Raw genomic sequence first — 22,858 nt, forward strand, 5'->3', positions numbered from 1 at the left:
CACAACGAAGACTCCAGGTACAAATGGCTTAACTTGGGAATCTAGCAAACGTCTAAATTGCATAAATACCATGAGGCATCAGGCAGGGTGGTGGTGTACACCTGTGATCCCAGCACTGGGAAGGCTGAGGCAGGAGGATTGACACAGGTTTGAGGTCAGCCTGGGCAACCTAGAGAGACCTTGTTTTGAAATTTTAAGAAAGAAAAGAAAAGGGGAGAAAGGGCAGGAGATGTGCCTCAATGCAAAGGGAAAGAAAAGCAAGACGTGAAGCCGCAAGACAGGCGAGGCAAAGTGTAATGTCCAAGTGACAAACTCCAGGCACAGCCAGAGTGGGAAGATGAAGTCTTTATTACTGAAGGACAACCTGGCTGTCACTGACGCCCAGCTTCTGGCCTTGTAGTGTGACTGCTGCTTGGAACGCAACCCGCCGGGGCCGCTGGTGAGGACATGAGAGACACTTGCTCGCGCCAGATGGGCCTTGCTTCTGCAACTTCCTGCCCAAGTGGGTGACAGCCCCTGGCTGGGCCGGGGCTATGTGCGGTGGCCCAGGGTGGCCTGGCCGGCAGGTGGTGACACCAAGCACCCACAGCAGGGCTCTGCCTGTTGCTTGCCTTCCTGACTGTGGCGCCAAGTGCAGGGATGCGGGTTCGGATTTCCCTGCTGGACCCACCGCAGCACTGCGTGGGGCAGCCCGAGACATCGCACACTGTGTGGCCACCATGCTGCCCGTGCCCACAGTCCTGGGGCAGCAGAAGGCCCATGCCCCATGAGAACTTCCGACCATGAGAACTTTGACTTCCGGGGCTGGGGACGCGCCCCAGCAACACATCAGCTCTGGAATTCGTCACTCTCTTCAGGCCCCTGTCTGTTTCCAGGTTCCAGGCTCAAGTCTGCAGAGGGAAGGGGAAAGGCCTCTTAACAAGCTGGGGGGTCCCCAGATGCCAGGGTCTGCCTGTGGGATGCATGGAGCCATGGAGAGCTGGGGACGTGGGGGCCACCTGCCCGCCACGGCCTGGCACCTGGCAGAGAGCTGGATGACAGCAGCTGCAGGCTGTCCAGGATGCCACCCTCGTACAGAGCCAGCTTGTGCACCATCCTCTGCCGGGCTGGGTTGATGATGATGTGCAGGGGCTGGGACGTGGAGGCAGGGCTGCCCAGGGGGGACCCTGGAGGGGGAGAACACTCAGCTGCCCCTGGTCACTCTTGGTGACATGTCAGACTTTATCCTGGCTTTCAGGAGGGGTGCTGGGGACAAGCTGGGAGGGGACCAGACAGCCCCCGGCCAGTGTCTCTGTCCCCGTCCTCGGCCCGTCTCCCCGTTGCGGGAGGCTGGGGCAGGACGCAGGGCCACTGTGAAGGGACCCCCTCCCCCTCTGCTGGATGCCGCCTGGTACCTTCTGTAGCCGTGGGCCCCAGGCCCGGGCTGCTCCCCCAGCTGGACTCTCGGGCGGTGCCAGCCTCTCGGAGGGGCACGGGCCCCAGGGGGCAGCTGGGGCTCAGGTGCCAGGAGTGCAGGATGCCAGAGAGGCCTGACAGACTGTCATCGCTCTCCACAGGCTGGTTGGGGCTCTGGCGGGGCTGCGCGGCAGCGTGGGCAGGCACACCCAAGGGTGCTGGCAGGGGCTGTGGCGGGGCACCCTCACTCTGGGAGCTGCTGCTGGACACATAGGAGTTCTCCTGGGGGGACGGGGGACCCCGGCCAGTGGCCTCTGGCTCCCAGAGAGGCACAGCCAAAGCTGCTTGCAGCCTCTCCAGCCGCTCGTACACCTGCGTGGGGAGACAGGCCTGTCAGGCTGGGTGGCAACGACACTGCCCCAAGAAGCGCTGAGAGGTCAGGGCCACCAGAGCCAGGAGCTCCATTCCCTGAGCTCAGCAGAGAGCACGAAGTGGGGTCGGCAGGCAAGGCACTGAGTCTGGCTGCACTCCCCAGGGCTACCTGGGTCATGGGGGGTCTCCGCTTGGCCCGGCGGTGCAGGCAGCAGCAGGCCAGCTGCCCGAGGGCCAGGCCCAGCTGGGGCAGGCACAGCCCAGCCCTGGGGTCCAGGTGCTTCTTGCAGATCTGGGCAGCGATGGGCGCGGCCCAGGCGTCTGCAGCCTGGAGCTCGGTCTGGGCGCTCTTCAGGGTCACCCCGGTCTCCTCAGCCTCCTCCTCCACCAGGTCCTTCTGTGGGGCAGACACCGTGAGCATGGCCTCCTGGGGCCCCTTGCTCCTGCAGCCGCAGCCGTCTCTCGGGAGCACAGCCTGGGCCCTGCACGAAGAGCAAGGCATACTTCCGGGTGTGGGAACTCCACGCCCCCAAGCCCGTCGCTATCAGCAAGGCACTGGGGCTGGAACCTGGAGGCCACAGGGCCGCAGGCAGAAGAGATAGAAGGGAGGGTTTGAGGCCAGCTCCCAGCTTGCTGCTGGTGGGAAAGCGACAGAAAGAGCCCCTGTCTAGCCCTGGTTTCTCTGTCTCCTCCCGTCCCCACCCTGGGAGACAGGTTTCCCGAGAGGAGAGGGAGCGGTGTGGGCCCAGCCTGCTTTCAGAGATGAGTCAGCGACCGGCTGGCTCTGCCCTCCACCCTGGGCTCACCAGATACTTGGTCCTGGCCCCGTGTGTCCTCACGGCTCGCTGGCCGGCCAGGGTCTCGAGCACAACCTGGAGAGGGCAGGATGGAGAGCAGCCCCGGCCTCAGAGACTCGCACTGGGCTGTCGGAGGCATTGCCATGGGACCCAAGTGATTCGGAGGGGCCGCGGGAAGTAAAGGGGCGCAGCATGACAGACACGAAGTGTGGTACAGGGGAATGAGGGCGCCAAGCAGACGAAGCAGCACCCAGTGCTGCAGCCTGGTCAACCTCAGGCTGCAGCAGACCTCTCTAACCCTTCTGCCTCAGCCTACCGCGGCCTTCCCTTGACACCAGCATGGGCTTCATACTCACCACCCCGAAGCTGAAGGTGTCTGTGTCCACAGCCAGCCTGCCTGTCTTGATGTACTCCTCTGGCAGGTAGGCCAGGGTGCCTCGAACTGTGTGTGTCCGTGCCACGGCACTGCTCTGGCCTGGTGTGGCCCCTGAGAAGCGGCTGAACCGTGCCAGGCCGAAGTCCCCCAGCTTGGGCATCAGCCTGTCATCCAGAAGGACATTGGAACTAGGGAAGCAGAGAGGGAGGTGTTGCCCATGGAAAGGGCTCCTCAGTAGGCTTGCAGGAGACCCCATTTCCACACCTGAGCTCCCCACACCCGGCACTGAAGTTCCAGGCTGTGCCTGCAGCAGCAGGGCCACCTGCAGCTCCAGCTCTCACCTCTTGATGTCACCATGGATGAGGCTGGGGTTGTGCTGATGTAGAAACTGAATGGCCCGGGCTGTGCCCAGCAGGATGTCCAGTCTCTGTGGCCACGAGAGAGGCAGGAAGCCCTAGGGGCAAAGGAAACAAAGATGGGGTGCAAGGGAGGCTGGGGCAGCTGTCCCCTGAGCTTAACCCTCTGCTTATCTCACTGTGCGGCCTCAATGAAGCCAGCCATTTCACCCCTTATATCTCAGTTTCCCCTCCGGAAAATGAGCAAAATGGCTATTACCAAATTTACTAGAGTGTGGAGACGGAGCTATCCCAAAGCCATTTTGCCAGGCATGGTGGCACATGCCTGTAATCCAGAAGTGAGGAGGGTGAAGTTCAAAGCCAGCCCAGGGTGCATGGTGGGGGAGGCAAAATGATAGTCCTTTTTCAGAGGTGCTCCCCGGGAGAGGCCGGAGGAAAGTGTTTCTCCAAGAACACTGATCCGCCTTAGGCCAAAGCTCTGTGCAAGGTGCCCCAGGGGTGTGGGATGCCAGGCCCCATGCCCAGACCCCGCCCAGGGCCCAACAAGCTCACCTGAAAGTGGAGGCGGTCCTCCAGGGAGCCGTTGGGCAGGAAGCCATAGACGAGACAGTAGAAGCCGCTCTCGGCACAGTAGCCAGCCAAGTCTACGATGTTCGGGTGCCTAAACCTGTGTGACAAAGCGGAGCCCCACCCCCCCCCAGCTGCGGCTGTGTCCCGGCCCTTGCTGCTTCTGGATGTCGCAGTGTGTGGTCCCATCTACCCCCTGTCCCAAGCAGGAGGACCCAGGCTCACCTTGACAGCTGTTCCACCTCGGTCAGGAAGCTCTGCTTCACCACGGTCCACTCCAGGTTGGCCTCCTGCAGCCCCGGGGCAGCGAGCAAGGGGCAGGAAGACAGCCATTGTGAGCCACGGCGGCCACCTCCGGACTCCCTGTCCCAAGAGGCTGTGCCCACCTCCTTGAGCCTCTTCACGGCGTATGTGGTGTTCCTCATGACCGCGCGGTACACGCAGCCGAAGCCGCCCTCGCCGATGCGCAGCTCCTCCGAGAAGTCGTGGGTGCCTTGGGCGATCTCGCGGAGGGGCCAGCAGAAGGGGCCGGGCCCGGGCCCCTGCAGCAGGGACCCCACGCTGGGCTGCTGCCAGCGACCTGGTTGGGGGAGGTCGCCGGTGCGAGCTGCCCACCCCGGCTGCCTCCCAGCTGGCACCTGCCCCGTGGGGAGGGAGGCACCTACCTTGGTGGAGGGAGGGGTTGGCGATGGCAGTGGTGGCTGGTGGGCGGCAGGGCTCGGGACAGGGCACAGGTCAGGCCCAGAGTGGGGCTGGGAGCCTGGCAAAGCTTCACAGAAACGCCCGTGAGAGGCAGACAGGGCCACGGCCACCGCGGCCCTCCTCCCGGGCCATCGCGCCCCACACCCGGCGCCTTACCTGGGGAGGGCACGGTGGAGGCTGAGGACTGCCACTTCCGGGGACCCGGGGCCTTGGCCTCCGAGGGGGCAGAGCCGCTGTCGCTGGGCTCCGGGGCGGTGGCGCTCGGGGGTGGCAGGGGGGTGGGGGGGTGCCCTGGGCGCCGAGGAAGGGAAGGAGGTTGAGCCCGCGGGGCGCTTGGTGCCCGGCCCGCCCGTGGGGCCCAGCCCGGGGCTGGGGGCTGGGGGCTGGGAGCTGGGGTCGCAGGCCCACACGCGCTCACAGGCCGCGATGATGTCCCGAGCGCGCAGCAGCTGCAGGTGTGTGAGGATGCGCACGAGGTCGGCCACGCGCGCGTTGCGGTTCATCCAGGGCCACAGGACGCTGGCCGTGCGCTGCCCGGAGCGCTCGCACAACCGCAGCTCGGTCTGGTCGCGCACGATGAGGGCCGCTGCGGGGCGGGGGGTGTCAGACCCGGCGCCGGGAGCCTGCGCCCCCCGCCGCCCTCGCCCCCGCCACCCACCGAACTGGCACCAGTCGGCGGGCTCCAGGGCGTCCATGACTTTGTAGAAGCGGCACATGACCCAGGGCGGCACTTCGTACAAGAAGTGCTGCGCGCCAGGCACCGCGGGCTCGCCCGGGCGCGGCCCCGGCCCCCCGGCCATGGCTAACGCCGCCCGGCCGGGCCTCTCGGGGCCTCTCGGGGCCTCTCGGGGCCGCGGCGGGCGCGGGCCTGGGCCGGCCGGCTCCGCGGACACTGACTCACTTCCCCTTCGCGCCGGCCGCGTGGGACGCCTGGCGGGGCGGAAGAGGAGGTGCCCGGGCCCGCGGCCATCTTGTCCTCCTCCTCCGCCGCCGCCGCCGCCAGCGCTGCCGCCTCGGTCACACGGGGTCGCCCCGCGGCGCCCCGGGGCAGGGACGAGGGAGCGCGGGCAGCGAGTAGGGGCCTGCGGGAGGGCCCGCGGGTCCGGGGCTCGGAAGTGTGGATGACCCCGGCCCTGGGGACAAAGCGGAGCAAAGGCTCGAGGCGTTGCAGAAAAGCAGCCCGAGAAAGGGGCTGGGCGCCCCGCTGGGAAGTTCCCGTTTTATCTGAAGCCGTGGGGGAGTCAGCCGAATTGTGGGTAGGGCTGGCGACATGCGGGTCACAGAAAGGCCCCTGGCAGCCTGGCCAGCTGGTGTGAGGTTGACTGGTGAAAGGCCTGGAAGTTTGTGGGCCTGGGGCCTCGTCTTGCCCACGCCTGCGGGAGCCGCCCAGCGACACCTGCCACCTTTGCCTTTTTGGGGCGTCCTCTTTTCGGACCACCAACCCATTCTGTCTCCTCCCCACAATCCCTGCACCACCCCCATACACGCCCCTCCTCCCCTTCTGTCCCTGTGCAGGCTCAGTCTGCACTTCCCTCTGCGGGGACCGGGAAGTCGCACAGCTTCTCCTCCTCTCTTTTGCAGGCAGTCATGGTCACCAGGCTCAGTTCACAGCCTGTGTGACCTCTTTGCCGCATAGGTCTCTTGGCCATCTCCTAGTGTGCTCTTCCCATGGATAGCTTTGGCTTCTTGGGTCGTGCCTCTGAGCCATATCTTGGCAGTCGCTGCTTTTTTGTGGCCTCATTGAACTCTGGGTTCTCCTCCTTTCCCATGGACCCGCCACCTTTGCCATTAACCATTACCTTTTTTCCCCTGATGCTGAGGATTGTTGTTTTTTTTTGGTACGGCGGATCGAACTCCGGACCTTGCACTTGCAAGGCAGGCACCAGAACCACTGAGCTAAATCCCCGGCCTTGGTGCTGGGGATTGAACCCAGGCCATCACACCTGCTAGGCAAGCACTGTACCACTGAGCTACGCCCCCAACCCTCTTTTTTCATTTTGAGACAGGGTGCTACTTCATTGACCAGGCAGGCTGGCCTCAAACTTGGATCCGCCTGCCTCAGCCTCCCAAGCAGTTGGGACCACAGGCACACACCACTGTGCTTTCTCCTGTGCAATGTGGTCCCAAGGTTCACCGAGGCCTTTTAGTGTGGCCTGCAGGTCTGCCTGGCCACCTCAAGCCTAGTCCTCTGATGTACCGGCAAGCCTTAAACCATCCGAACCCGTAGGACAGTGGTGGTGAACCTATGGCTTCACGCCGTGCCAAGGCCGGGCCGTCTGTTATCATTGAAAGCTCTGAAAGGTTCACCATCATTGTCCTAGGATGTTCTGGGATGTGCCTAACCAGCTGTCCCAGTCCCTGTCCCCTGCTGTGGACTACTGAAGCTGTGGCAGGGGGAAGCTTCCTCTCCAGCTGCTGCCTTCTTCCTTCCCTGTCTTGTGCGGCCACAGGTCCCCTCCTGACAGTCCCTCTGGCCCTGTGGATCCTTGATGCAAAGGGCTTCCCCTCCCTCCACAAGCCTGTCCTCTCCCTCGGGGACATGCAGCTTTTTCTGGAACAAGGTCTGCCCAATACCTGGGACAGGCTCCCTACGGCTGTGGCCACAGTGACCACTGTCAGGGAGGAGGCTGGCCATGCCATGAGCCCTGGTGGCTTCTCAGGGAATAGCTCTCACGGCCATGTGCCGACTCCAGGGTCAGCCCTCTTTGTGCTCTGGGGACCTTGGAGTTGTCAGCTCTTTCCCTACTACATGTGTCACAGCTGCATGTCTCGTGCCCGTGCCGTGTCCTGTCCTGTTGCCTGGCGCCAGCCCGTGGACAGCCGCGGGGCCCTCTGGTGAGTCGGGAGCTCGGGAGCGGGAGGTGGCCTGCAGAGGCCCTGTGTTGGTGCTGGCCTGGCTCCCCTGACTCACAATGAAAGCCCAGACCTCGAGTCACTTTCACAGAGAGGTTTATCGAATGCGAACAGCACAGGATACAGTACTTCCCAACAAAAGGTGCAAACGCGTCACTTCGAAAGGCATGCTGAGTACTCTTTGCTTCACAGGTATTAAAAACTTACAAAAATAAAATAAAACTGCGTGCTGCCCATCTTTTCAAATAGTAAAAGAACCTTATGAAAAAACCACTTGATTTTACAACAAAAGACACAAACGGACATTTTTATGTAAATTTATAAGGCAAACTCTTTATATAATAAATAGGTTACAGGGGTTCAGTGGGGGGTGTTTTTGAAACGTATACAGATACATTCAGACAGGTTTACTGAAATGGTACAAATTTCCTTAATAAATTGCCTTTTGTTTTTAAATATATCAGTGCTTTCAGTCATTTGGCTATACACAAAGAACCTTTTTGAACACTACAAAAAAGCAATCAATATCTTTGTTTTTAAAACAACCTACTTATTTTCTAAAGTAATTGTCCCAAAACACAAAAACTGAAGGTGAATGCGACAGAGGGCTTTTCAAGACCCCTCCAGCTAAGTCTGCCCCAGGCCCATCCCCGTGCCCCATGAACCCCTCTGGCGTCAGGTGGCAGCCCTGTCCATCCTGTGGATCTTGGCCTCCAGGATGGCACAGGGGACTGGGACTTGGACTCAGAGGGGGACAGCCTGCCTGCTTCCGGGCGCTAAGCTCCATGTGCAAAGGTCATTCCAGCCCCACTGTCCTTGCCTGAAGGTGAGCCCAGAACAACGTCTAAGGAGGGTAACTGCATCAACCAAGAAGGCTCCACTCGCTCGCCGAGGGGAGGGAAGGGCTTTGTTAGCTCAGGTCCGAATCTCTCTGAGGACTGAACCACTGGCACTGGCTCACCCCAGCACAGTGGGGAGTAGTGAAGTCATGTCAGTGACAGGATGGGGAGTGACAGAAGTGCCTGGGGGCCAAGGATGCCCTGCGCCCAACCCAGCCATATCCAGGAGGAGCTGCCAGGCAGGGCGTGGCTAAGCCCGCTCCGCCTGTGAGCCTGTGACCGTGACCTGTGACCTGCGCACCAGGCCCCTCCTTCCCTCAGCTCTCCAGGAAGGAGGATGAATCTTGTCTTTACTTACAGATAACAATGCTAATAAACTGGGGGTGGGCATCGCTGTGGAGAGAATCCACTGCGTGGAACAAAAGCTGCTTGTGCTTGGTCTCTGCAAATGGCAACCCGTCAGCCTACCCAGTCTGTTGGTGGAGCAGGACTCCCAGGGGGTCTCAGGCCCATCTGGTAGGGGTTATCGCTTTGATCGCCCTTCAGGTCTCAGTCACCGTCCCCCTCCCTCCGGAATGCTCTGCTTGGAAAGAAAAGGCATCTGAAGCATTTGTCTCTGGAACAATTACTTTAAACATGGTTACAATACAGACTTCAGTTCAAACACAGAAGAGATTTACTTAGCAAAGTTCCTTTCACCCACCAAAAATTACACAAATAGAAGCCTCCACACCACAGTTAAGAGGACCAGTAGAGAAAACCTCCTGTTTGGAACACAAAAGGAGAAATAAAAACCAAACCAAACCCAAACAGAGAAACCCCAGAGAGACAAGGGGGGGCGGGAAGGCAGGGGAGGAGGAGCAAACACGGCACAGTTACAGTGTCCAGGTACACGGAGCCCTCAAGGGAGGGCTCGGCACGATTGATAACAGTCCTGGTGATATTTGGTCATATATTCGGCTACTGACTCTGGAGCAGCTGTCATTGATTGAAGCATTGAAAAATCAAATGGAAAGGAGGCCGTGGTAGTAGGGAAGGAGCAGGCTCCGCATCTGCAGCCTTCGCACTCCACTGTCCAGCTCCCAGAAGCACTGAGCTGGGTGGCCCTGCTCCATCCGGCCGGGGCTACAGGTCAGCGGGACAGGACGCTACCTTGTCGGGAAGCAAAGCACACACGCGGACACATGCGGACACCCACCATTGTGGCCGGACGTCAGCATCAGCGGCACCGGCCTCTGCTTCCTGCACCCCTCCCAGGCGGGCTGGGAGAGAACTGTGCAGCCTGATAATACTGAGCTTGGGGAGCGGCCCAGCCCTGGGACCCCTGGGAGCCACCAGGGGCTGCCCCAGCCCTTGTCCTCGGGGGCCTGTGACCCACTGTTGGATGCTGGCCTCAGAAGAAGCATGATGCAGAGGGGAAGATTTTGGCCCTGGTGATTATAATGCTCTCTGCTTTGGAAGAACGTTTCTGGATTCTGTTTTTTTGGTGTTTTTTAATGACTTAATAAGTGATCAAAAAGAACTGTTACAGCTAACCTCTCTAGCAGATATTGCTCATTAAGGGCTACAAAAGCAAATGCAATTACTCATGGGAGGGGGAGAATAGAAAGGGACATGGATGGAGTCTTTGCTACTTCCCGGAGAGGACCTCTGGACTGTCTGGCATGGGTCTGGGGTCCCTGGCATTCTACCTGGTGTGACCTCTCCTCTCCCCCTCAAGCCCCCAGGCTTGTCACTGGGTGGGGAGCCTTCCCCGCCTCCACTCTCCGTCCCGCCTCTGCTCAGCACAGAGAAGCCCTCAGGAGGGGGAAAGACCACAGATCTGCTTGGACCCAAGAAGCGACCAGCAGACAGATTTGTCATTTTTTTTCTTTTTTTTTTTTTTTTTAATTTTCCCTTGTCCTATGCTATGGTTATCAGAAATATTGTAATTAAGCAACAGGTATAATTTTAACAGGTTTTTTTTGTGTGGAACCACAAGCAAAATGAGTTTATAATTGTGCAATATACACACACACACACACACACACATATATATATATATATAAAAATTCAACTGCTTTGTGTGTCTAGTTGGTGCATAAAATAAAAGGGACAGGAGAACTAAAAGCAAAACTCAAAAGCAAAACAAAAGCCCAGGGCAGAGGAGACCAAGCAGGCCTATGCATAATCTCTAAGTTACTGGATAGGGTCAGGGTCACGAGGAAGGACAGCTTTGCCACTTGACACAAACACCGCTGGGAGAGGGGTGACGTGGCAGGAGCGGAGCCTGTGGCCTCTTCGGCACATCTCTTCTCACTGCCGAGCAGGACCCGACAAAGGCAAGACAGGCAGAAGGGGGCAGAGACCTGGCAGCTGCCCACATGCTCCTGAATTCAGATGCGAGTCTGTTCCCACAAAGAGATCAATAGATCAGGCTGGGGCCTGTCCTCCCTCCCCACTGTCCCTGGGGCCCCACCTAGCTCCCTGGACACCACTCTGTTTTCCTGGCCCCAGCAAGGATGGGGCCAAATCTGCCAAGGTGAGAGGTGCCCGGGGTGGGCGGTAGGGTGGGTGGTCTAGGCCTCAGAGACCACTAGTGAGTCAGCCTCACAATGCCAACGCCCACCCCCTCCCCCTTGAGACAGTGTCAGAAGCGGTGTCCCCAGCAATGGCAACCCCAGCAGTGACAATGACGAGGCCCCTGACTCGAGTTCCCTGTGCCTGTCACATTCACTAGATATCTCAGGCTGAGTACTAAGTATTTTGGGATTGGCATTTTTGCAAAAGCTTGCTCTTATTCAGAAACATCAAAATGTAATTTTCTGCCAAATGTTTTCTAGGTTTTCCTTGTACATTGTTAAGAACTGATTTCAATGTTCAATTTTCCCCCTTTAATAAGTAATTTTAGACCCTGGAGGAGGCAGTATCCTAGCGATTTATAACAATTAGGCCTAAGCCTTTTCTAAAGATTGATACAATATCTAAAAGAGAAAGACATCAAAATGGAGAGAATCAACAAATCCTTTCAGAACAGAGCTGTTCGCGGGTGCAGAGAGCAGGACAGAGGAGAGGAAGAGGACAGAGGGCAGAAGGCTCGTCCAGCCGGCCCTGTGGCCACTTCCCCTGGCCCCGTGGCCGAAGCTGGAGCCCTGGAAAGCATGGACTCGCTGAGGCCTAGGCCATTGGTCCTGGAATCTGTGGGCGTGAACTGGAGCCGGGAAATGCAGTGGGGCACGGACCCAGGCTACGAACCAATCACAGAGGTCTCCCCCAAGAGCCACCGAGTGCTCAGAGAAGGGGGTACCCGGAGCTCTGGCTGCTGGACTCCGGCAAGCTAAGAGACATCAACACAGTCCTACCCGGTGGATTCAGTCCATACTCTGTGGCTCTCTCCTGGGCTGGAGCCACTTAGTAAAAGTTACTTAAAATTCCGAGGTCCTGCCAGCTATGGAAACTTTTCCCACTAAGCCTGGCAGTTTGTTTCTGGTCGTTACACTCTTTCATGATCACCATCACAGTAATGACAAACGGAGGCTGCTCCGGGTCCCACTTCCAATGTTGGTGGTCCCTGGCAGACTCATCCGGACTCACATCGGGGTGGTGGCTTTCACCGTCCCAAGCTGAGAGGCTGAGCTCCTTGGCTAGTTTGGCACTGATCGACTGGGGCAGGTGGCATTTCCAGGTGTCCGCTGTGCCACATAAGGAGCTGTACTGGGCTGTGGCCCAGTAACCCAGATCACTACAACATCAAAGTCGGCTTCTCACTGGCTGTGTCAGAGTCACCAACGCGCAGGGCTGGGCCAGGCCCCCGCGGACATACCTGGGAGGACAGACGGGTTCCTTGGGGAGAGGAGGTAGTAACTAATGACTAACAGGGTGGGAAACTGTGGGTGTGTCCTTAATGACGTCGCCCCAGGGTATCTGAAAGCTGACAGTCACTGAAAAGTGCCCCCAGTCTTCATAGTGCTCAAGTACAGACAGAATTGAGGTCACACCCCAAAACTGGGCTGGACACAGCTGGTGAGAATCCCGTGGCTTAAGGCTTTCCCTCAGACCTCCTGTCACCCTGACCCCACGGCGGGGGCCTGGGAGCAGCAGGGCCCTGCCTGCGAGGGCCACAGACCGCCAAAGCTGCCTGCCGAAATGCGACCAACTCACGATGCCCTCCTTTATGTGGGGGTAGGAAGCGACGGGGCAGAGGGGCACAGAGGAAACCCTATGGAGCTGCAGGCACTGCCTGTGGTCTTAAAACCAACTCTAAGGGAGAGAAACTGGGAGCAGGGGGCTACAGGTGGGGACCAACTGAAGGAAAACGACACCGAAACGCCCAGAGGCCCAGGCCTGGGATGTGGGGCCCACACCCCTCTTCCTGGGACCACATTCCACCAGACTGGGCAGAAAGGTGCACGCCAACCCTGCTGACCACAACAGACATCTTCTTGTCGCCAACCTGGCCGGCTGCCACGCCTGTGTGAGTAGGTGTCCTTTGGGGGTGCCGGGAGTGCGAGGCCACTGTGGGGCCAGGGGCCTTTTGTCCTTGGAGGAAGAGGAGTTTCAAAGTCCTCGTCCCTTCCTACGACCCCGCTCCCTTCCCCTTCCTGGGGAGGCGGAGGATGAGCGCAGAGCGGGTGAAGGGGCCAGGCTGGCGGATGGGAGTCGGCTGTCGGCACAGGGAGAGGGACACGGAGAGGTTAAAGTCCGACTACAACTACAGAACAGAACAGAACAGGCGGACTCCCTCGCTCCCAACCGTCACGGAGACAGACATGGGTTATCTGAAGCTATTGATTGGAACTGTCAACTAGGGTTCTGATCACTAAGACTGGCAAGGAAGTGCTAGACAGTTTCTATGATGTTTCATCCTTCATGATTACACCGCAGTAAGGAAGCCGGGGGACAAGAACTGAAATACACGAGACAACACGCACTTGACAGTTCATGGCAGCAGCTCACGCAGGACGTGCCTGTGGGTGTTTCTGGAAGGTAAGACTGCTGTCTCATTTGCTACTTTGATAAGGTACTTCTCAGTTGGACAGATTTAGATATAAGAGACATCTCTGTAAACACAGAAAAGGATATACCAATATGATGAAGATATGCAGCTAGATAAGGACTTCCTGATCACAGGTGAGAACTTTGGGATCCCCAACAGAAATGGAGCAAGCCTCTAACCCCACCCCACACTCACAGGGGAGACTAGAGGCCGCCATGTCCTGGCCCCGCCCTGTCTCCAGCGAACAAAGCAAGCGACTCCACAGGAAAGGATTCAGTGGGGAAAGGGCGAGCAGAGGGGGCCAGAGCCCAGGTGCCAGTACCAGTCCCAGTTCAGGGCTTGTTACCCGCTGCCCTGCCACAGTCTGCTAGCCCTGCTGGGCTCCTCAGTGACTGTGGCAGGCCGGCCCCTGGACACTGGATGTGGCCAGCATCCCTGGCCTGCTTCCCTTGAGCACAGGGAAGGAAAGGCCTACAGGGCAGATGCTAAGGCCCTTGCCTTTTTCTTAGCAGGGAAGAGGGTGCTGCCCTCCCGCTCCTCATAGAGGCCACAGTGGACTTCATGTGCCCAGGGTGCAGGCAATGGGGCTGAGTGGGGCTGGCAGCGAGGGCAAAGGCTGCAAGGGCTGTAGGGGCTGGGGCTGACCAGAGCAGAGCGGCTTGGTGTGTGGGTGGGTACCGGGGCTGCCCGGAGAGAGAATGAGCTTGGAGGCAGGAGGATGGGAGAAATGAAAGGGTAAAATGAATGGAAGGCAGAGATGGAAGGGCAGAGGAGAAACTAATCAGGAAGTCCTTATGAAATTGCAGCAAACACTTAGAGTTTCGGAGCTTCGTGGGAACCCTATGTGCTGAGCCCACTTTAAAACAAGCGCAGGTATATACAGATCCAGGTAGTTTGGAACACCATCACATCTGGTGGCTCAAGGGACAGTGTCCCCAATTCAAGCCAGGTTGCTTTCGGAGCATGTTTGTTTTGAAGTGGGAACATGAAGACTCAATAGTGCAAATAATTCTATGCTGTCCCTACAGGAGAACTGGAAAGTAATTGGAAGAACAGTTTCGAGACTCTCCTGCCTGTGCCCCCTAGCCCGTCCGGACATCCCTAACTACCAGTCAGGCTACTCTAAGCGACTAGGAATCTCTCTCCTGTCCCACCCGCAGTGCTGGGTCAGCCAGGTGCGGTGCGATGTGGGGTGTGGCCAGTGGCCTGTGCCTGTCCTGGCGCCACCTCCCAAGAACAGGCGACCTCACCTCACCCTGGGCTATCCTCTCCTGTGGCTCAGGCCAGTCTACACTCGAAGTTCAGGGCTCCCCCTGAGCCGAGCTGGCGCTGGAGCAGACAGGTGCCACTTTCCTGTTCTGTGAAATGTCCTCGTCAGTTTTGGATTGGGGCTGGTGTGGGGCCAGGCTTGTGCCGCCACGTCTGGGATGGTGCGGGCCGCAGCCACTGGCCATCTCCCTTGTCTTCTTTAAAGAATTTGACGGTCTCTCTGCTTCGCCTCCTTATCCCACTGTGGTTGGGGGTGGGAGGTGGGGGAGCTGGGGCACCGTGGGCGGGGCACTGATGGCACCAAATGAGAGTGTCCTCTCGACTGCTGTCCGTCCCTAACATCCCTAACGACTGCGACTGGGTGGGGAAAGGTGGGGTGGGAAGGGAGGTGCCTGGTCAACAGCTTGTCTGGTCAGTAGTATCTGCAGCAAGCCTTGTTGAAGGAGCCTAGTTTAGAAAAGTGCAAAGCTACTTCTGGCCCTGGTTAGGTCTTCAACCTGACTGTGCTTGTCGGTAAGAAAAACATCCCCAATGCTCCAACTACTCCCACCCTGAAGCCACGAAACTCTAAGTTTACTGAAAGAAAAAAAAATATTTTTTATTTCAGTTAATCGGGAAGCTTTGTCAGAGCCCTACCCATAAGGAGAAGAGACAACAGCTGCCTTTATTCTTGTTGGTTTGCTTTGCAATCCGCGCTGAGTAAAGTCAGCTAACTCTCTCGGTCACGGGCGTCCGGCTGTCCACAGGCTCCTCTCTGTTTGGCCTCGGCATGGAGGACGAAACAATGTCTTTGCGCTCTCCCTCCCCTCGGTGTTTGTACTTTTCTGCAGCGGGGGCCGGGGCGGGGGCCGGGGCCGGGGCCGGGGCCGGGGCCAGGGCCGGGGCCGGGGCGGGGGCCGGGGCCGGGGTGGCGCTGGTGACCGCGGGCTGAGTCTTAGCTGGCTCCTTGGGGCAGCTGTCGCTCTCCAGTGAGCCTCCTCGGGGCATCTTCTCCTCCTTGCAGAAGCCGCCGCTCAAGTCCTGGGGATCAGGGGGGCTGGCGGGGTCCTCGGAGCTCTCAGGCTCGGGCTCGGGCTCGGGCTCGGGCAGGGGTGGGGGCGGGGGCAGCAGCGGGGGCATGGGCGCCTTCGGGGACTCCGCACGGTGGTGGTGGTGGTAGTGCTCCTTCTTGGGGGGTGACGAGGCGCTGCTACTGCTGCTGCGCCCCTTGGGGCTGCTCTCCTTGCTTTTCCGCCCGGGGCTCTTGCAGGTCTTCAGTCCCTTGCCGCTCTTCTCGCCGAGGGTGGACACAAGCAGTGGCTTCACCACCTCCTTCACGTCAATGCTGACCGTCTCCCGGGTTTTGCGCTTCTTGATAGGGAGCACGGTCTCCTGCACGGAGTGGATGGAAGACTCCTTCACGGCCTTCTTCTTGGCCTCCATGGTGGTGGCGGCCACGATGCTCCCTGGCTTCCGGCCCCGCTTCTTGGGGATGGCCTGGGGGTCGGCCTCAGCTTTCCGCTTGCGGCCAGGGCGCTTGATCACCATGACCTGGGCCGACGTGGTGGCCCCACCGCCCTCGGCCTTACACCCGGGTGCCGCCTGGAAGGGCATCTTGACCAGAAGCTTCCCAGGGCTCTTCTCCAAGACCCTTTTCACCTGAACACCTTCGGACGCTGCCGCCTTGGGTCTCGCTGAGCCACTCCCCTTGGGGCGTCCCCGACCTCTGCCAGTTCCTGGAGCTTTGGGAGATTTGGGCTTCTTAGGTGGTTTCTGTTCTCTCCGGGAAGGGCTCCCTCTCCCAGTTACCGTGAAGTCAAAATCGTTAGGGTCCAGGGAGGTGTCGCCTACCTTTTCGAAGTACGCAATCAACTCCACTTTAGAGCGAAAGGCTTTTCCCTGGGGACTGTGGGGACAAATGGAGAGACACAAAGAACAGTCAGAAGCGTTCCTGGCAACATCAGAGACAGGGCAGAGTGGATGGCACCGATGAGATCTGTGAATAAGAGTCACACTGAAGCAAAGCCGAGGTGGGCTAGAACTGCAGGGGCACAGCCAGGTCAGATGCAACGTTCCGCCCCATGAGCTGGAATCACGTCGCCAGGGGCACGAGGCACCAGCCAGTCCCTGAAGCCCCAAAGGACTTGCCTGTGGCCAAAGCCAAATGTTTGGGCACTCCAGGCCTATCTACAGCCCTGCAGCTGGGGCGGGGGTCACTGCAACCGCTGGTGCCCAGGCCTGGCGCCCTCCTCATCAGGACACAATGTTGTCTGAGCTTGCCGGGAGTCTGCTCCCCTTCAGAGGTGTGGGATGAAATGAGGTTCTGGGAAACTGCTAGCTTTTCTGGGCTCACTTTGGGGGGCAGAATTGCCAGTCTAGAGCTGGACGCATGTAAGAAGGACAGTTGGACAGTTGGCAAGGCATGTGGGGCCTGTCTGGCTCTCCTCCCAGAGGCCCTTTCCCAGTGCTGATTCTCGAGGAAAGTAACCAGAGTAGGTGCCCCTGCCACTCCATCTCTAGATAAGTACCTCCTGGCAGGCAGGGCCCTCAGCAGTTTTTGTGAGCACACCTGGCCCAGGGTTCACCGCCCCCCACCCGCCCTGCCCTGCCAGAGTGTCACACGCACATTTGCCAGTCAATTCCAAGGGATCTGGGTTCAGTGTGCCCCACCCCCCCCACCCCCCCCCCCCCCCGCCTGCCCTGCCCTGCCCTGCCCTGCCCGGCAGGGACAGCACCTATGCTCACTTACTTGATCAAGTAGACATCGTACTTCCCAGCAGAGCGGCCAGACTTCCTCTGCTTAAGCTTCCGAGTCCAGCCCTCCGGTAGGGTGGGGTCGTCATACATGGGCCCCCGGTCCCGAATGATGGAGCGTCGCTGCTTGGGGGAGGCAGATGCTTCTGGCACAGCTGGGGCGGAGCCCGAGCCCTCGGAGGTCTCCGCCTTGCCTGCCTCTGCAGGCTCCGCAGAATGGTGCGCCGATGGCTGCAGGGCCTCATGTTTGCCCTCCTTGTCTTCCTTCTTATCTTTCTTCACCTTTTTCAACTTTAGGGGTTTGTCCTTGAGGCTCTGGAGGTCCTGGTCTTCTGACTTCTCTTCCCTGAAGTGTTAAACAAATACGTGAGTATAAGTATCATGGAGAACACATTGCTGCAGAAAAGCAAGCAAGGGCAGGCTGAGGACCCCTATGACCTGGGTCAAGGCCCCAGGGAACCGCAGAGTCAGATCCTGGTAGCTTCCCCGTGACAGTGATCTCTTCAGGGACCCTGCATGGCAAGAGCAAGGGCAGCCTGTGGGTGGAAGGGGGTGGCCTCCCTGACAAGGTGGGCTTCCTGGACGCGGTCTGGTTCTTTCAAGTGTACTCAACAACAGACAGCCTGGGAGGCACAGTGTCCTGAGCGCCTGATCCCAAATCCCAGCCCTGCCACTTTCCTAACACGGACCACAGCGAGTTACCTCAGCACTCCGTGCCTCAGTTGCCTCACCTCAGCAACGGTAAACTCATTCCAGAGGTACCCAGAGGTACTCAACCCCAGCGAACTTAGCACCAGCACCTGCTGCCCAGGGTTCCAGCATGAGAAGAGAAGGGATCCCAGGCCACGCAAGTCTCTACTGGAAGCCACCCCCTGACAGGGGACAGTCTCGGCCTTGGTACTCAGGCCAAGGGGCACCAAAGCAGCCTCCTTGCTCATCCCAGGGTGGGAGGCCTGGGCATCCTTCTCACAGGCAGCAGCAGCGCCTTTACTACACACCATCAGCTCAGGCTGGCAGGGCCCCCTTCTCGTGTACTGTGATGTCTAATAACTACGAGATCAAGTCGCAGTGAGACCCTCAGGACTGCAGAGCCTGGCAGCACTGCGCCAGTGTCTCTGAACTGCAGGCTGTGCTAAGGGAGGTTTGGAAAGCCGCTCCATTGGGCTGCAGTTTGTTCTGGAGAAGAGCACGACCACTCCTGTCCTGTGGTCTCATCCCAAGTTTCCCACCCCACATGGCCTCAGCTGACACCAGCCCTTGCCCTGTGGCAGGACAACCTGGGCAACATCCCAGCAGCAATGAAGGCACCATGTGCGCACCAGATCCTGAGCAATGAGGAGAGGTCACTAAAGGCTGAATGGCTCCAGGACGCTGAAGCTACAGGGACCAAACTGTCCAGCACAGTCAGGTGTATGTGTGGGGACAGCAGTAAGTCCCACTGAGTGACAAGGTCTCAGCAAGGGGATGCCCTCACTCTGCTATGGTTTGTGCTCAAGTCCCTCTTCCACCTGTGTCTTCCTCCAGCAGTGCAGGCCCAGACCAGGGCTGCTGGGGTCCCCCAGAGCCTCCTATGTAGATACACCTCGGACACTGCGCATGGAACAGGCCCAGGGCTGAGAAGGCTGGCGTCTCTTGAGCTTTCATTTGCATCTTGACATCCTCACTAGCACAGGGTAGACACAGAGTCACTGAACCCTCCAGCCCAGGAGGCCTCTTTGGAAATGCCCTCACACTTGAGAGGATCTTCGCCCAAGACCCCTGTCACCAGGGGACACACCAAAGAACTGGAGCTGGAGGACGGCGTGTTGGGGAGCACACTGCAGGCCCTACAGGGAAGTGCACAGTGGAACACAGATGCTTATCATGTGCTACCTGTTGTGCAGGACAGCCTGAGGAGGAGGGACAGGCCAGAAATGAAATGTCGCCATCAGGTGGCCTGGGGCTGGAGGGAACATGGGAAGAAACCTTGCTGAACTCCATCCTGGTAAATGTGACTTGTGAATCACATAAATGTTTACATAACCAGAAATAAAATTAAAACAAAAAGTCACAAATCCCCATTGCATTACAGTGACTACAGACAGGAAGAAACGAGCTTAACTGCTTACCAAAGGGCAACACACCACAGAGGTAAGGGTCTGAGTACTTTCCAACCACAGGGCAGGGACGCCTGCTGTGAGACACCCCAGAGGACGCACATGCACCAGAGTGGCTCCTGGGAGGACTGGGAGATTCTGCCTGAGGGCATCTCGTGGCACCAGTGGAGAGAGAGAAGACAGTGGCCCCGGCGCAGCCTTAACTCAGGAACCCTCCAGGGGCATCCGTAGTCTGTTGGGCACTGGTGTGGGGAAGGAGGGACACATGAAAGACCACAGGCGGGGATGCCACTGCTGAGAAGGCAGTCACAGCTACAGTCCTTCAGCCATGGGCTGAGGGGGAGACTCAGACGTGCACAGGCTCTGACTGGGACTAAGTGAACTGTTCGGCTTGTTCTTTAAGGGTTTAAAAACTATGAAAAAAATATGTAACAAAATTTACCTCTCTTTCTCTGTTTTTTGGGACAGGGTCTCACTATGCAGTCTAGGCTGGCCTCAAACTCAAGATCTTCCTGCCTCGGTCTCCTGAAAGCTGAGATTAAAGGCGTGTGCCACCACACCTGGGTCTAAACTTACTGTTTTAACTATTCCTAAGTGCACAATAACTACACCTTTATTAGCACCGAAATGGGGAATATAGGGCCATTAACTGCAATATCCCAGTTCTTTCAAACTGAAATTATTTCAAGCAAATAATAACCATATGGTGATTTTTAATTCTGTGCATTGAAAGGCACACAGGTGTCTGCTACTGTATTTTCTCACTGCTAATTTAAAAACAAATACTCTAAGGAAGGCTCAATGAGCTGTTATCAGACAGGTGATCTAAAGACTTTCCTCTTGGCAGGTGCCTGCCAGGTCTAGATCCCTGCTGCCCTTCAGCACAGGATCGGGGGGGTGCGCTAGGTTGGGCACCAGTGACGGCCCAGCATGGCTCCCCAGCAGGCTAGGGGCTTACCATAGCATACACACACACTTTTGTAAGGAAGCCACACATCCCTTTTCAGCCTCCCTCTAATCAGACTGTATGTGAGTGTGTACACACACACACACACACACGCACACAGTTTTCTTTTTGTGATACTAGGGATTGAACACAGGGCCTTCATATTGAACTTCAACCCCAATCCTTTTTTTTTTTGTTTTTTTGTTTTTTTTGGTACTGGGGGTCAAACTCAGGACCTTGAGCCTGCAAGGCAGGCGCAGTGGAACTGACTGAGATAAATCCCTGGCCCCCAATCCTTTTTATAAATTAAAAAATGTTCAGGCAGGGTATTGCTAAGTTGCTCAGGCTAGGCTTGAATTTTTTTTTTTGGTTTGTTTTTTTGAGACAGGATCTCACTATGTAGCCAGACTGGCCTCAAACTCACAGTGATCCTCTTGCCTCAACCTCCCAAGTGCTGGGACTAAAGGTGTGTGGCACCACGCCCAGCAAGCCAGGCTTAAACTTGCAAACCTCCTGCCTCAGCCCCCCAGAGTGCTCAGATCACATCTTCAGATACATAATCTTGACATGATTACGAGAGCTGAGTATCGAGTTCACATGTTCATAGGTTCAGAGCTGCATGCAGCCTTAGAAGACCAGCTGTTTAACTCTTGTGTTACACGTAGGGAAAAAAAGGAAATTCAACTGCACAAAAGGGCTTGTCTGCGGGCACTGGCGAGTGTGGTGGCTTCGCTGTCACTGCAAACACACCTGTGTGCTCAAGGACTGTCTTTACTATCACCACTGTGCTGCCCCTCCCCAAGGAAAAGTGACCAATGATGGTCCCCTGTGTCACCAGCAGTTCTGAGCTGAGCTCTCCTCGACTCAACTTGCAGGTTCATTAGGACGGCTCTTCCCTCTCCACACCTCCCCTTTCAGTGCAGCACCAAGCGCAGTGGCAATGCTCCATAATAAACACATGCCACACAAATACGCACCACCCAGATAGTGTGCCACATCTGGGGATTGAACCTAGAGCCTTCACACTGAGCCACACCCCCAGCCACTTTTTATTCTTTTTTCTTGAGACAGAGTTTCACTATGTAACCTAGTTGTGCAGGCTGGGCTGAACTTGCCATCCTCCTGCCTCAGCCCCCCAGAGCAGTGGGATTACAGGCGTGCAACACCACACCCGGCTTATGCCTTCTTTTTTTCTGGTACCGGGGATCGAACTCGGGACCTTGCACTCACAAGGCAGGCGCAGTGCCACTAAGCTAAATCCCTGGCCCTCATGCCTCCTTCTTTTGATGGCTATATCTCTCTGACCAAAGCTTCTAGTAAGCAGGGTCAAGCTTAGGGCTGAAAGCAGGCAGGCCCCAGGAAGTGAATAAACAAATGATAAATTTGGGAACTACCTGGTAGTCTCTTGGATACTAGCAGCTTGGGATAGCAGGAAATACAACTAGAGGTCACTGAGGGCCCTTGGTGTCACAAGGGCAGCACTACGGAGGGTGGCTACACCAGGACGACATGTCAGCTCTGGCAACGTGGCACATAGCTCTCCTGCTGAAACAACTATAGTGCTAAAGAAAACATCTGAAGAGAACGCAGCAGAGAAGACAAGACCATGACATCTTAAGTGCACCCATAACGGGCAAGGATGTATGAGGCAGATACCTGGAGAGCCAGGAGACTAACAGTCTCAGACTGGACTGTGCTGGGGAACCCAGGGAAGTGTGAACGAGGCCCGACATCAGTGTATCACTTCACTTCCTATGCGTCGGAATGGAAGAGCGCTGTCTGTTCTCAGGAGAGCCGGGCAGAAGTATTTAGGGGCTAAGCTTCACAATGACTGTGACTGTGACTAACGCTCCAGCAGTGAATGAATCAGGGGATCTATGCAGTGCCAATATGGCAACATGCTCAAAAGGGGGAAATGACATCAATATAATTAGAAGCTGCTGGCTGACAGCATTTTGGGCTTTCTCTGTAGTTCCGGGGATGGATCCCAGGGCCTTGAGCATAAACGCTCGACCACTGAGCCACATTCCTAGCCCCTAAAGTAAAATTGTAAAGCAGTGACAGGCAAGCTTCTCTCCCTCCTCTGTCTCTCTGCCAAGTCTCGCTATGTAGTCTAGGCCAGCCTTGAACTCACCACACAGCCCAGGCTGGCCTCAAACTCCTGAGCCTCCTGCTTTGGGCAAGCTCCTGAACAAAGAGACTGCCTTCCCATTACACAAAGACATTAAGAGAAACAGCTGGAAACTTGAGCAAAGGCCTTCCTGAAGTGGGTTTCCACAGTGTTACACTCTATTGTGAAGCTGCGAGAGGGAGAGTAGATGTCAAGAGATTTCTTTTTTTTTTTTCGTACTGGGGATTGATCTCTGGACCTTACACTTTCGAGGCAAGCGGTGGAACCAGTGAGCTAAATCCCTGGCCTGAGATTTCTCCATGTTTAAGAAAGAAGGAGGCCTTGCCTAGGCTCTGAGTAACCTGCCTGTTTAGAAGACAAGGTGGCAAGGGGCTTGGCAGCATGAGAAGCAGTGAAGGATACCAGTGATCTCAGGCCAAAGGCCAACAGAGCCTGCAGCATTCCCAGCATT

At 57.4% G+C, this 22,858-nt stretch overlaps 2 protein-coding genes across 10 annotated transcripts in view; both read right to left on the reverse strand.

Moving 5' to 3' along the window:
• Positions 1–330: 330 nt before the first annotated feature.
• Irak1 (interleukin 1 receptor associated kinase 1) lies at positions 331–5,463 on the reverse strand. Of its 8 annotated transcripts, none has more exons than XM_013069370.3 (14): positions 5,224–5,458; positions 4,984–5,151; positions 4,722–4,856; positions 4,529–4,632; positions 4,250–4,405; positions 4,089–4,153; positions 3,849–3,963; positions 3,282–3,394; positions 2,921–3,128; positions 2,574–2,639; positions 1,937–2,164; positions 1,395–1,767; positions 1,020–1,166; positions 331–890 (listed from the first exon to the last, which is right to left on the reverse strand). In XM_013069370.3, exons 1-14 carry the CDS (start codon positions 5,363–5,365, stop codon positions 829–831), a joined length of 2,082 nt encoding a protein of 693 aa, XP_012924824.1. In that variant the 5' UTR covers positions 5,366–5,458; the 3' UTR covers positions 331–828. The 8 variants fall into 8 exon arrangements, with proteins under 8 accessions (XP_012924824.1, XP_012924823.1, XP_012924822.1 ...); XM_013069369.3 differs by having other exon boundaries at positions 4,250–4,429; XM_013069368.3 differs by having other exon boundaries at positions 4,250–4,432.
• Positions 5,464–15,140: 9,677 nt separating this feature from the next.
• Mecp2 (methyl-CpG binding protein 2) overlaps positions 15,141–22,858 on the reverse strand; it is a 56,903-nt gene continuing 49,185 nt past the window's right edge. The window contains exons 2-3 of one of the 2 annotated variants that reach the window (XM_087204075.1): positions 17,230–17,580; positions 15,141–16,386 (exon numbers count right to left, since the gene is read on the reverse strand). In XM_087204075.1, the coding sequence (XP_087060201.1) occupies positions 15,207–16,386; positions 17,230–17,580 (1,531 nt within the window). In that variant the 3' untranslated portion in view covers positions 15,141–15,206. Of the gene's footprint in view, positions 16,387–17,229; positions 17,581–22,858 lie in introns of those variants that run through there. The other variant, XM_087204076.1, reaches the window with a different exon arrangement.

Source organism: Heterocephalus glaber, unplaced genomic scaffold (assembly GCF_053883595.1).
Source record: "Heterocephalus glaber isolate CG9 unplaced genomic scaffold, H.glaber_assembly_v1.0 deba00001861, whole genome shotgun sequence".
NCBI classification, from domain to species: Eukaryota; Metazoa; Chordata; class Mammalia; order Rodentia; family Bathyergidae; genus Heterocephalus; species Heterocephalus glaber.

Bases quoted from the DNA above. Each gene is read 5' to 3' on its own strand.
- Irak1 (XM_087204063.1), bottom strand. From the start codon at position 5,365: ATGGCCGGGGGGCCGGGGCCGCGCCCGGGCGAGCCCGCGGTGCCTGGC. The intron at 2,640-2,920 runs GTGAGTATGAAG...TGCCCTCTCCAG, and splicing joins ACACCTTCAGCTTCGGGGTG to GTTGTGCTCGAGACCCTGGC. The intron at 2,165-2,573 runs GTGAGCCCAGGG...TCTGCCCCACAG, and splicing joins GGGCCAGGACCAAGTATCTG to AAGGACCTGGTGGAGGAGGA.